Source organism: Hemiscyllium ocellatum, chromosome 11 (assembly GCF_020745735.1).
Source record: "Hemiscyllium ocellatum isolate sHemOce1 chromosome 11, sHemOce1.pat.X.cur, whole genome shotgun sequence".
NCBI lineage: Eukaryota > Metazoa > Chordata > Chondrichthyes > Orectolobiformes > Hemiscylliidae > Hemiscyllium > Hemiscyllium ocellatum.
The window spans coordinates 29,734,517-29,747,746 of NC_083411.1; the positions used below are offsets into that span (position 1 = coordinate 29,734,517).

Below are 13,230 nucleotides of genomic sequence, written 5' to 3' on the forward strand. Positions count from 1 at the left end.
AATTTAGGACCAGCTATCTAATATTAATTTTCAGCCATCTAACTTTAAAGTACTTTACCAATGCATTTTAATCTGTACCATGGATTGCAACAATGACATTATTATCAGAAAACTGTTAATGCTCAGTTTGTGTTTCTCTTTTTTCATAAATGAACCATATCTACTCATTATTTACATATTAATGTTTAAGGCTAATTACTGCTAACTGTGAGGGCTGATAAATTTAGTGCTAATAAATTATTGTTAGTTTATGACTGTAGTTTGACATCTTATTTGATAGTTTGACTAGAAGAAGTTAATTTGGTTACTTGGTAGCTTGTACACATTCTGATGGAAGGTTGTAATGTAAATGCTGACTAAACCTGAACCTATTAATGTGGGACAGTTCAGCAAGCTAATGTTATGCATTCCTAGGCATAGAATAGGTGGAAAAGTTTCTTGTCAAGGAGTTATGGTGAAGACATTTGGGGTTCTTGCAATGCCCAATACTCCTCTTAGGATACCAGTTCCATTACTCCCACAATTCAGCCATTTTCAGTTACAGTTAGCAAATATAGAATCCAAAATCATATTCCCAATGAAACAATATCATTTCATTTTTTTCCAGACAATTCATGACATATTGGACTTATTTTATGCTGTTCCTGAGTTTGGAATTCTGTAGATCTGTACTGAGCACATTTACTTCATACATAAATCTGTCCATTGTGGAATGTATTTGATTCATTTTAAAACTGCCAACCTGTTTTTCATCACCTCACATCCACAAGAACAGCACAGTGCTAAGTCATTTGGGTGCTCGCTATTCTAAGGAAAGATGGTGAAGGTCACAACAGATGTATTATAAACTATAAAATTCTTTCTTTAGGCTTGATGCAAAATGCTCATTAATCCTGCAAGGGTGAAATCAAATAAGTAATCTGGTCATGCATAGAATGAAATGGTTTTACAATGTGAACACATTGAAGTCATTTTGAATTCCTCTTGGGAGTTTTTAAAGGTAAGCTCGGGTCTTTGGATACTGTGAATACTTTGTATCGAAACCATGCATGGCAAATAATTCTATCTTGATAATATTGGATTACCATTCATGCTGATAATGATCCTAAGTATTCATCCAGAGAAAGGCCAATGCACCTATTGTACATCAGCAAGATTTTACTCATTATGAGCGTGATAAATATTTGACTCTTTAAAGTGCAAGTTGGGCAGTAATTTAAAATTGGTTTTGCAAACCAAACATTTGCAAGTACCTACTCACCATGGGACCTCTCTCCACTTACAATATAGTATATGTATCTTTACTAAGACTGAGATGCATAAAGCGAGAGGTACTTAATATCATGAAGGATCTGGACAAATTATATGGGGAGAAATTGTTCTCACTTGTGAATGGATCAAAAACAAGAGGGTACAGATTTAATGTAAATGGCAAAAGAAGCAAAAGTGATATGGGAATAAGCCTTTTTGCACAGTGAGTGGTTAAGTATTTGCAATGTGCTTGACAATGTGGTGGAGGCAGGTTCACTTGAAGCATTCAAGAGGGAATTAGACTGTTACCTGAAAAGGCGCAACAGTCAATGTTATGGAGAAAAGGCAGGAGAATGACACTAAGTGAGTTGCTCTTTGTACTTTGATACAAAGTATTCAGAGTATCCACAGACCCGAGCTTACCTTTAAAAACTCCCAAGAGGAATTCAAAATGACTTCAATGTGTTCACATTGTAAAACCATTTCATTCTATGCATGACCAGATTACTTATTTGATTTCACCCTTGCAGGATTAATGAGCATTTTGCATCAAGCCTAATGCAGACACAACAGGCTGAATAGCCTCCTCTGCACTATAATAATTCTGTGATTCTGTGAATATTACTGCAATTAAAACGAATGGGTCAAATTTACACTCGTACACATTAACAGCAATGTAACATTGCACATTTCATGGCATTAATCTCCTGATATTATTAGATAGTACTATTACCTGAATTATGATGATCAAATCACCAGAAATTCAATAGTTTATTAAAACAAATTGAGGTTCTGCAATTCTTTGCTGGCTAATGCAGTGGAAATGAATACTGATACATTTAGAACATTTGTTATCAGCATCAAGCACATCCAGATTGGATATAGAGTGATCAGATGCACGCTATGTCTTCTTTCTTCCAGAGGAAGATTTCTCAATGCAAAAGTGTGACACTATCTCGTAACCCAATTACCCCATAGCCTCTGTGAATGCAAGTATAAAGTTAACTAATGCAATGTTATACTGCAGGCTTATGACAACCAAATTGTATTACAGGTGATACTGCCCAAACTCACTCTAGAATGAACCATTAGAAACAACACAGAAGTGAAACCGTGATCTCAGTGTTTAGGATGACAGTACATTGCAGATACAACTTGCTTGAGTTTTTGTTCCAGGGTATAACTTAGACACCAGTCTGGCCACACCTTAATTTTAAAGTTTTCTTAGTTGCATTCAATTCCCTTCATGGTCGCACCTTTCCTTATTCTTGTAGCTTCCTTTAGCTCAACAATTATTTGGAAGGTCTGTTTTCCTCCAATTCTGGCCTCCTCTTCATCCATGATTGTTTTAATTGGCTCCATTGTTGATGGATGTGCTTTCAGGTGCCCAAAACCAAATCTCTAGAATTTTCTACATAACATCTTTGTCTCTCTCCCACCCTCTCCTTCTTTAAGACACTGTTTAAAATCTTCTAATCCATTCGCGTATCTCTTCTGAATGTGTAAAACCAATGTATGAAACTGTGAGGTACCTTGGAATGTTTTATTACTTTAAAGAGATTATTGAAACTTGTTGCTGTTGCACAGGGTAGAGCCCCACTGCTGAGGGCTTTGTTCTCAGAGATTTGCATCTTGGCAATTTTGTTTTTCATTATGTCATTAACAGTTTAGCTCTATGCAAATTGTTTGTGAAATCCATCCAAAATGATTCTTTCATGTTTGGAAACGTTTATTTTTGGGAGTGTGTTGCAAATGCTACAAAACGATTTTTGAATTTCCTTCCTAATTCTTAAATGGCTTCTACTAAAGTAAAACAGGATAAAGAAAGATTGACTTCTAGTGAGCAACTGTAATTACTTTATGCAGTATCATTTCTTTTGGAACATCTTAGTCACTGACTAGTTTTCAAAGATCCTGACACCGATGCATCATGTTAAATCAGGAACTTAAAAACAAAGGCGAATCAGGAAATAATTGCAAATGAGCAGCTTTTCCGAAACCTTCAGAATCTATTTCCAAACCAGAAGAGAATACAAAAGGGCACCAAACACTTCCCTTTCAGTAAACTGCACTCACATTGACTCAACTCAGCATACCTCCATCTCAGTATCGCTTGCTGCATTTTGTTGAATATGTTCCCGTATTTCTATTTAAAACTGTCATGCAATGAGAAGTAGTGGCTTTAAGTCTAGACTGTGTGACCCTCATCACACATCCATTACGTCTAAACCTAGTAAAGATTAAGTCATGATTTGGAGATGCTGGTGTTGGACTCGGGTGTACAAAGTTAACCTGGTGTTGTGTGATTTTTAACTTAGTAAAGATTAAGACTTCAATTTTTATTTGGTTTGCATATTCAACTATGTATGATTGTCAAGTTATGTGGGATTCTTTTAAAAGCTAGAGTCAAATAACCCCAGGTTAATGAGTTGGCTTGAAATACTTTGCAGTAAATCACACCTACATGTGTTACTATGAAGTTACCTAGAGGATGCATCTGAATGTAAATCAGGATGAGAGAACGAGAGGAATAAGTAAAATAACTTTGGGTGTTTTGATAGACTCATCTGCTCAAGTTACAGAACCAGCCATAGTACAGGGCAACTCGGAGATTGATTCAGAAAGCTTGGTGTGGAAAATGCTTGAAAACACTTTGCCGCTTTATTGAGGGAAACCAATGAAAACTTTTATTGTCTCTTCCTTCTCCTGCTATACCTGATCACGAGTGCCTTACATTCATATTGTTTGCCAAAATTGGAATAACATTTTTTTTGTCAGCTTTAATGGGTTAAAGCAAAAGAGCTCATGGGTTTAGTTGCGGATAGAGAGTGAAATTGAGAAAAGAATTGAGTGCAGTGGATAATTCTGTTTCAATTCACCAACTTTCATATATACCAGTGTGTTAGGCCTTTTGTGCATGAGGGACAATTGACATATCGATTGTCAATTTCGATATGTTTATCACTCGACTAAACAATATTTGCCTGGGTTTGGCTTCCTGGGTTTCCCAAGTTTAAAACTCACTAGTGAAAGCAAAGTGAGAAGATTGTGGTAACTGAGGCAGCTGGAGCTATGATGAGAGAAATGCACTGAGGTGAGAGTTGACCTTGCACATTTTTATGAGGTTATCAACACTTTGGAAGTGCTCTGCTCCTTGGAGCTCTCATCTACTATTTATCAGCCATAATCGAATGGTGGAGCAGACTGGATGGGCCAAATGGCCTAATTCAGTTCCTATATCTTATGGTATGAGTCTTAGAGGTAGGGAACAAGATAATCATGAGTAACGGGAGGAGCAGCAGGACAGGTACTGATACAGATTGCAGTTCCACAGCAGGACTTATCCTGTACATACAGTCTCCAAGCAGAGGATAGACATCATTGAAATGTTGGAGCAGCGGTGTCTAAGGAGATTCGGGTTGTCACATGAGGTGGTAGGAGTTATTTGAAGCCAATTGGAACAAAACCTGTTGTCAACAGGACCTCTGGTCACAAGCAGCTGTCAATATCACCACGGCTTTCAACTTTCTTTGTGCCTTTGAATCCTTTTAGAAATCTGCAAGAGACATCTGTTGCATAGTGTGGTAAGATATGTTACTGCAAATACTCTACCAGGCTGACAATTTTACCAAACTTGCCTGTGGTGACATCAGGAAAAAGTGAGGACTGCAGATGCTGGAGATAAGCGGCACGGTGGCACAGTGGTTAGCACTGCTGCCTCACAGCGCCTGAGACCCGGGTTCAATTCCCGACTCAGGCGACTGACTGTGTGGAGTTTGCACGTTCTCCCCGTGTCTGCGTGGGTTTCCTCCGGGTGCTCCGGTTTCCTCCCACAGTCCAAAGATGTGCGGGTTAGGTGAATTGGCCATGCTAAATTGCCCGTAGTGTTGGGTGAGGAGTAAATGTAGGGGCATGGGTGGGTTGCGCTTCGGCGGGTCGGTAGGACCTGTTGGGCCGAAGGGCCTGTTTCCACACTGTAATTAATCTAATCTAATAAGAGTCGAAAAGTGTGGTGCTGGAAAAGCACAGCAGGTCAGGTAGCAACTGAGGAGCAGGAAAGTCGATGTTTTGGGCATAAGCCCTTCATCAGGTAACACCAGTCAGAAAGACTGCTCAGGTTTGCCTGGTTTCCATCAGTGCGTGATGCACTGACATGTTGCAGTGAAACTCCGTAAATCATTGAACAGAGTTTGTTAGCTTCAAAGATTTGAACTCCACCTGCAGTGTACAACCACAAGAAGATCTTTATGCAGATCTATGCGAGATTCTCAGGCAATTGTCATCATGTTTTCATCCTGCAGCAGTCATCTGACCAGGTGTCATTGTGCCTGGTAGAGAGTTACCCACAGGGATACTGACTGAAAACCTGCTTGATGCCATTTCTTTAATTTCTGGGGAATGAGCCCTGTTATAATCTAGTGAGAAGAGGTGAACTGGCTTTTTATGGTTGAATCTTCTTGGTTGGTCACAAGGGTTATTTTTGATGAGGTTTTTGTGTCCCTCCAATTAAAATATACTTAACTAATTTTCTTTTTATGGTAAGCAATAGGGAGTAAATCATAAGGTTTCATTGAGTTAAAGAAGTAAAATATTGATTATCTGGTTGACCCAAGAAAAGGAGCAAAGGTGCAACACTAAGCAAATGGCCTTTGTGCAGTCACTTGGGCCCTTACACGTACGCACACAGGTACAGTTTATGAGGCATGTGAGATGTTGGGGATATGATAGAGTGGACCAGAATGTCATGGGGAAAAAGGACTCTCTGGAATGCTAACAGAGATTTCATCACACTCAGAAAAAAAAATTCCAGGAGCGTTCCAGCAGTTTAGGAAATTGGTGCTGGGACACCCCTGTTCAGGAATGGAAGGAGACTGAAAGCAGGAAATTATAGGTCACTTTGATTGTAGGCTATCCTGGGGAAAATTTTAGATGCTATTATTAAGGAAGCAATAAAGAGCTTAACAGAATGAGACAGAGTCAGCATGGATTTCTGATAAGGAAACTATGTTTGACTAGTTTGCAAGAGTTCTTTCAGGATATGATGAGCATAGTGATAAAGGAGAACTGGTTCATGTAGTAAATTTGGATTTTCAGAAAGCATTTGATAAGGTTCCGCATAATAGGTTATTGCGCAAGATGGTATGGGGATTATATAATAGCATGGATTGAGGATTAGTTACCATGCAGACGACAGAATTGGGATTAATAAATCTTTTTCTGAGTGTATGCATGTAACTAGAGGCATATCATAGGGTCAGTCTTTGGGTTTTGAATTATTTATTGTCTAGACTAATGACTTGGAGGAGTCGTTGTCAGACATTCCTCATAACTAGGCTTCATGTTGAGTAGTGGAGCCAGGATCCAGGGCGGAGGTAGGCAGAAATGTCTGAGAGATGGTGCTTAGGTTTGGTGAATTTGAGAGGACACTGCTGAGAGAAATAATATGTGTCAAACAGATGAATGGAGACCATTTACTGGGAATGACTTTGAAGGTTGAGCATGGTATTGTAAAAAGAAAAGGGTGAATGTCAGCACAGGATGGATACACAAAGATGTGAGAGGTACGTAGTCAGGGAGGAGGGACTGGTGCAACTTAAGTTAATATAATCAGCATTGCACTGGAATAAGCTTGAGAGGGTATAGTGAAGAGATTGTGCTCATCAGGATGTAGATGAATAGATCATTGCTGGTCCTTTTCTTGCCCTGCCTAGGTTATTGAACCACTTGTGATATTGTGACCAGCAGTGACATTTCCTTTGCCACCTCTCATATATGCCTCCTCAGTATTCCCAACTGGCTTCCGTCTTTAATTTTTAAGGAAAGAAATATTCTTCCAGGTGATCATAATCCCCAGTAGCATGCTGGGAAGACACCACTGAAATGAGGGCGGCACAGTGACTCAGTGATCAGTAAATGTAAATTTAAAGAAGGTTTTGCGATTTACATATGAAAGAACTGAAACCAACATGGTCATTCTAAAAGATGAGAGATTTAACAAACAATCCAGGTCTTTCTCAATATATAATTTCAGTTACATCACACTGTAAACTTTTACTATAAATTCTGCGTCTTACAATCTTATTCTCCACAATAACCTGATGAAGGAGCAGCGCTCCAAAAGCTAGCACTTCCAAATAAACCTGTTGGACTATCACCTGGTATTGTGTGATTTTTAACTTTCTCTGTGTGGAGTTTGCATGTTCTCCCCGTGTTTATATGGGTTTCCTCCAAGTGCTCCAGTTTCCTCCCACAGTCCTAAACTGTGCAGGTTAGATGAATTGGCCATGCTAAATTCTCCATAATGTTCAGGGATGTGTAGGTTAGGTGCATTAGTCAGGGGAAATGTAGAGTAGGGGAATGGGTCTGGGTGGGATACTCTTTGGTGGGTCGATGTGAACTTGTTGAGCCAAATGGCTTGTTTGCACACAGTCAGGATTCTATGACCTTTGACCTTCTAGTTTCCATTCTTCCTAATCTTTGGATTCAAATTATGTTTGAATTAGAATTGGAGTTGAAATCACAATATCTGGGTAATTGTCACTTTTACTGATAGTAAGTGGCTGGAATGTCCAGGAATCATGTGATAATACAGGGCTCAATAAAAAGCAACTGACCGATGCACTGAGCTCCAGATTTCCCATATGCTACCAGACTCCCCAGTTCCCATCATTTGTACAATCTTAACATCCACCCCTACATATTTCACAGCATGAAAATCCATCAAAAACTTTGAATATCTACTTTTGTGGGAAGCAAACACATTGAGTGCTGATGTGATAGCCAGGCAAGTTATATTAAAATGAGAACAACTATAAACAAGGTAAAGCAAACTGAATTACGCATAACATATTGTTATTATTAGAAATTAAAATCCCCTTCATTCAATTAATTATTTTTCACGTGTTCATTTTGCCATTCTGCCTGCTATGTGGTGAGGGAAAGACAGTTTTGAACATACGGAAGAAAGGTCTGGGATAACCAGATCACTGCTGCATCCTTCCTCTCAGTAAGTGATTAGAGTTTCCAGTCTGCACTTTTTCCTGAATTACAGGTTGCAAAATATGCACCAATTCTCCACACCACAGTACCCCAGAAAGCATGCACATCAATTCAACCTTCTTGTTTGTAGGAACGTTCATTGTGAATAAGTTAGTTATTTAATCACTCTACCTTTCAGCGTGTTAGGCTGTGCTGCCTCAATTAAACTATTATCATTTGAGTTAATGGGGCAACAGTCACACTGTATTATACTTGGGGTTTTCTGTGGTAGGATTATTGTTTAGAGCACATTCAGATAGAAAAGGCCATAAAGGAGACTTTAAACTGATTTCCTTACCTTTGACAAATACATAGATCTGGGATTTAAGATTTCCATTGCCTGCAGAAATGGCATATTTACAAATGTAGTTCCCAGTGTCACTGCGCTGAGCCTTCTTTAAAGTCATGGTACTGCAAAAATACTTCTGCTTGTCATCACACCTGTAGCTGATTATGTTAAATCTGTCTTTTGCAGAATGAGATAGGTTGGGTCCAGACCAGTTCAAAGATGCTTGGCCCCTGTTGATAAACCATAATAGTCAAAATTAGTAAGGTGCTTTATACTGGGTGTGGCTCTTGGTTGTCCCTTTATGAAACCTCAAGATCACAATAAAAGATAACAGGTCATGTGACACATGGCCAAGGTTTTGTACAAAGAAAAAAATAGCATCCCTTATTTTAAACAAAAACAGAAATTACTGGAAAAGCTCTGCAGGTCTGGCAGCATCCGTGCAGAGAAATCAGATTTAATGCCAAGAGTTGCTACACTCGAAATATTAAATCTGATTTCTTTTCACAGATACTGCCAGACCTGCTGAGCTTTTTAAGTAATTTCTGTTTTTGTTTCAGATTTACAGCATCCACAGCTCCTTTTGGTTTTTATTCCTTGCCTTATACTCTTTATCTGGTCATTATCACATTCCTGTTTGTGGGAGTTTGCTCAGTTCAAATTGACTGTCACACTTCCTAATGTTCAACAGAACTCCACTGGCTGTAAAGCACTTTGAGATATACGATGGTCATGAGAAATGTTCGTGAACACGGTATGAATACAAGTCCTTTATATTTTAAATATCTCATTTGCACAGACCTCAGTATTGACTGCAACCATTCATACAAGAAGTAAAATTACGTGGGCCTGGTTTACTGGTCCACATTCCCTGAAAGTTTTGATCCCTGCTAGAAGAATAGGTTTGGGAAATTGCCATCGTACATTTTGGAATGCATTTTTGACATGCAGGCATTCTGGTCTAGCAGTGCCCCACAGGTTTCAGAAGTGAATCATCATTAATCTAATAATTAAGAAAGAAATGTCATCAGATCATTGGGAGTGCTTCTTAGTGTTCTCTAAATAGAACCACAGCATCTTTAATGTTCAATTGAATACCAAACAAGAGCTTGATTTAATAGCTCCATGAAATAATGGAGCACACCCTCAGTGTTAAGAGTGTGGTGCTGGAAAAGCACAGCAGGTCAGGCAGCATTCAAAGAGCAGGAGAATTGATGTATCCAGCATTAGCCCTTCACCTGGAAAGTGCCTGATTCCTGATGAAGGACTTATGCCCAAAACATTGATTTTCCTGCTCTTTTTTCAGCACCACACTCTCGACTCTGATCTCCAGCATTTGCAGTCCTCCCTTTCTCCCAGCACACTCTCAGTGTCATGTAAGATTTCAGCCATTGTTATGCATCCAGTTGTCATAGATGTCTTGCAGGTTTGTAGGACTGGAGAAGATTACAGACTTGGGGAGGATGTGTGACCATGGAACTATTAAAAACAAAGGAGAAAAATTTTAGGAAACACTTGCCTGTTTACTTCCTTCCATTTCACTATCCAAAGCAGTAGACACACTTTCCAGGTGAAGCAGCAATTTACCTACGCTTCATTCAATCTAGTCTACTGTATTCACTGCTCACAATATGGTCTCCTTTTAACATTGGGAAAACAAAATGCATTCTGAGTGCCTGCTTTGCTGAACATCTACATTCTGTCTGCAAAAATGACCCTGAGCTTCCTGCTGCCTACCATTTCAAAGCACCATGTTCCCTGGCCAACATCTCTGTCTTGAATTTGCTGCTGTGCTCCATACAGCATCAGCGCAAGCTGGAAGAACAGTATCTCATTTTCCACTTGGTGACCCTGCAGCGTTCAGAACTCAATACTGAGTCCAATAATTTTAGGGTTTGAACACTTTCCATGCAAGGCAGGCACTCAGAATGCATTTTGTTTTCCCAATGTTGAGGAGGCCATATTGTGAGCAGTGAATACAGTAGACTAGATTGAATGAAGCATAGGTAAATTGCAGCACACCAGGCATTGTCATCACATGGGCCTCTTTCACCACAGCCAATCCATTTTCACCTACTAATGGTCACCTTCAGCAGTTTTGGTTTCACCTCAGATTTCCATATCTATTCCCTCATTTGCTCAACTGCTATTCTCTCTCTCTCTCTCTCTCTCTGGGCTCCATCTCCACCCATTGTTTACTCCTCTGCCCTTTGCCCACCATGTCCCTCCCCCAAAGTCAGTTCTGAAGGGCCATTGGAACAAAATGTTGGTTTATTGCAAGTTAAGACTCAGGCAACAGTGTTTTGAATGATCTTAATTGCATTAAAATACTTTGGATTAGAGACTACAAAGGTATGAGTAAGCTTTCAGCAGCAGCTGAGTGATCAAGTCCTGACCTACAAAATTGACCAAACTGTTAGAGATGGCAATAGTGAAGTGGAAGTGTGATGGAGATGGAGGGTTAGAATCATGCTCTGTCCAGCTTTGACCCCTGGTGCAGATCATACCTACAAGATCATTTAAAGGGAAAATTGTGAATAACTGAACTAAACTAGTACAGTGACTTTACAGATCCATATCTCAGAGGTGGGTCCAAACTTTGAGAATTTAATGAATATCAAATTTAGCTCAGCTCTCCGTCATCCATAATTGAAAAAAAGACTGAAATCAAACTCTGTGAAGATGTTGGAAAGTAATAATGTAATAGGAGTGGTGCAATAATGCAAATTATGTCCACAATATTTGGATTCATTTATGGTAAACGGTAAGTATAATTTACAACCTCAGTGCAGTGGAACCTTGATTATCTGGCATTCGATTGTCTGAATTTCGGATTATCCGACATGATTGCAAGGTCCCAATGCTTTGCTAAACTGTGGTATCCTGCATTCAATTATCTGAACATTTGATTATCCTAACAAAACATTCCTCATCCGTGTCGCTCAGATAATTGAGGTTCCTCTGTATGTGAGCAAAAATAAACAATTGCACTCCTTTGATAATATTGTATTGAATATATTTCCTTCTGACTAAATTAACATTTTTTTTCACTTACTGTGTAAACTCCACTGACAAAACCAGGATGTGTATTTATGGTATAGAATAGCATTGGGCTATTACATGCACTAAGATGCATTTTCCAGAATCGGAAATATTGAGGCAAGAACCAATGAATCTGGGAGTGGGTGACATTTAGGGCAAAAAGTTGGTTTAATGATCAGTGCAGTTTTATTTTAAAATCAATGAAAATTCCCAGCAAGTTTGAAAAGCTTGAAAGAGATGAAGCAAATGATAAAGTAGTGGAAGGTAATGCAAAGCTAACATTTAAAAGCCTGCAGCATAGAATGATGGATACAAAATATTGATTTCAACAAAAAGGCTGAATGGAAAGGAAGACAGTGGTGAAACCTAGACATAGTGATATTGAGAATGAATGGTGGATGCTCAGATGAAAAATAACAGTTATTAACAATGGTTATTAATATGCTATCACCATTCATCTTAAAAAAATTGATTTTTTTTTCAGCATTTGTAGAGTAGTATCATTTTGAAAGTTGTGCTTTTTTTGGTGTCACTTCTATTGTGCTATCTTTGGTTACATTGGAAAATGAAAAGATAGAATGGCTTAAGTGGCCTTCTTAAAAATGTATTTCGCAGGCCTTTTTAAAGTTGCTTGTTTAAATTAGAATCATAGAGTCCCTACAGTGCAGTAAAAGACCATTCAACTCATCAAGTCTGCACTGATCTTCTGAAGAACATTCCACTCAGACCTGGCCCCTACTTATTCCTATAACCCCACATTTCCCATGGCTAATCCATCTAGCCTGTGTACTCCTGGACACTAAGGCCAATTTACCTAACCTGCATAGCTTTGGACTGTGGGAGGAAACTGGAGCATTTGGTAGAAACCCATGTAGATAGGGGGATGAACATACAAAATCCACACAGATAGTCATTGCAGCTGCAATTAAACCTGGGTCCCTGGCACTATGAGGCAGTAGTGCTAATCACTGAGTTGCCATGCCTTCCCTCTGAGCCATTGCTGAGTAAGTGCGAGGCCCAGCCTGATGTTTGGACTCACAATTGGACAAATCCAAACATAAGGGTGAACTTTTATTTATGGAATGAAAATTATTCCCAGTATGGAGGGATTGTCTTATGAGCAAACACTAAACAGATTAGTACTCTACTCACTGTTTAGAAGAATGAGAGGTGATCTCATTGAAACTGCATGGATTCTTAAGGTGCTTGATAGGTAAATGCTGAGAGGATACTTCATCTCAGGGGAGAGTCTAGAACCACAGGGTATAGTCTCAGAATTAAGAAGTGCCAATTTAAGACTGAGATAGCAAGAATTTCTTCTGTCAGTGGGTTCTTTAGAACTCATGGGCACAGACAGCTATGGAGGCAGAGTCCTTGTGCATATTTAAGGCTGAGATAGATTTTTCATCAGTAATAGAATGATGGGTTATGGAGAAATGCAGGCTATTGGGTGGGAAGAATGTAGGATCGGCCATGACCTTCTTGAATGGTAGAGCAGGTTTGAGGGGCTGAATGACCTACTTCTGTTCCTGTTTCTTGTGGTTTTATGGGAACATAAATGAGACATAAGAATTAGAATTAAAATCCCTACAGTGTGGAAAGAGGCCCTT

At 39.2% G+C, this 13,230-nt stretch overlaps 1 protein-coding gene across 1 annotated transcript in view; it reads right to left on the reverse strand.

Moving 5' to 3' along the window:
* The window catches only part of kdrl (kinase insert domain receptor like), a 206,698-nt gene that overhangs the window by 146,986 nt on the left and 46,482 nt on the right, over nucleotides 1-13,230 (reverse strand). The window contains exon 3 of the mRNA XM_060832503.1: nucleotides 8,588-8,808. Coding sequence (XP_060688486.1) covers nucleotides 8,588-8,808 — 221 coding nt within the window. The remainder of the gene's footprint in view (nucleotides 1-8,587; nucleotides 8,809-13,230) is intronic.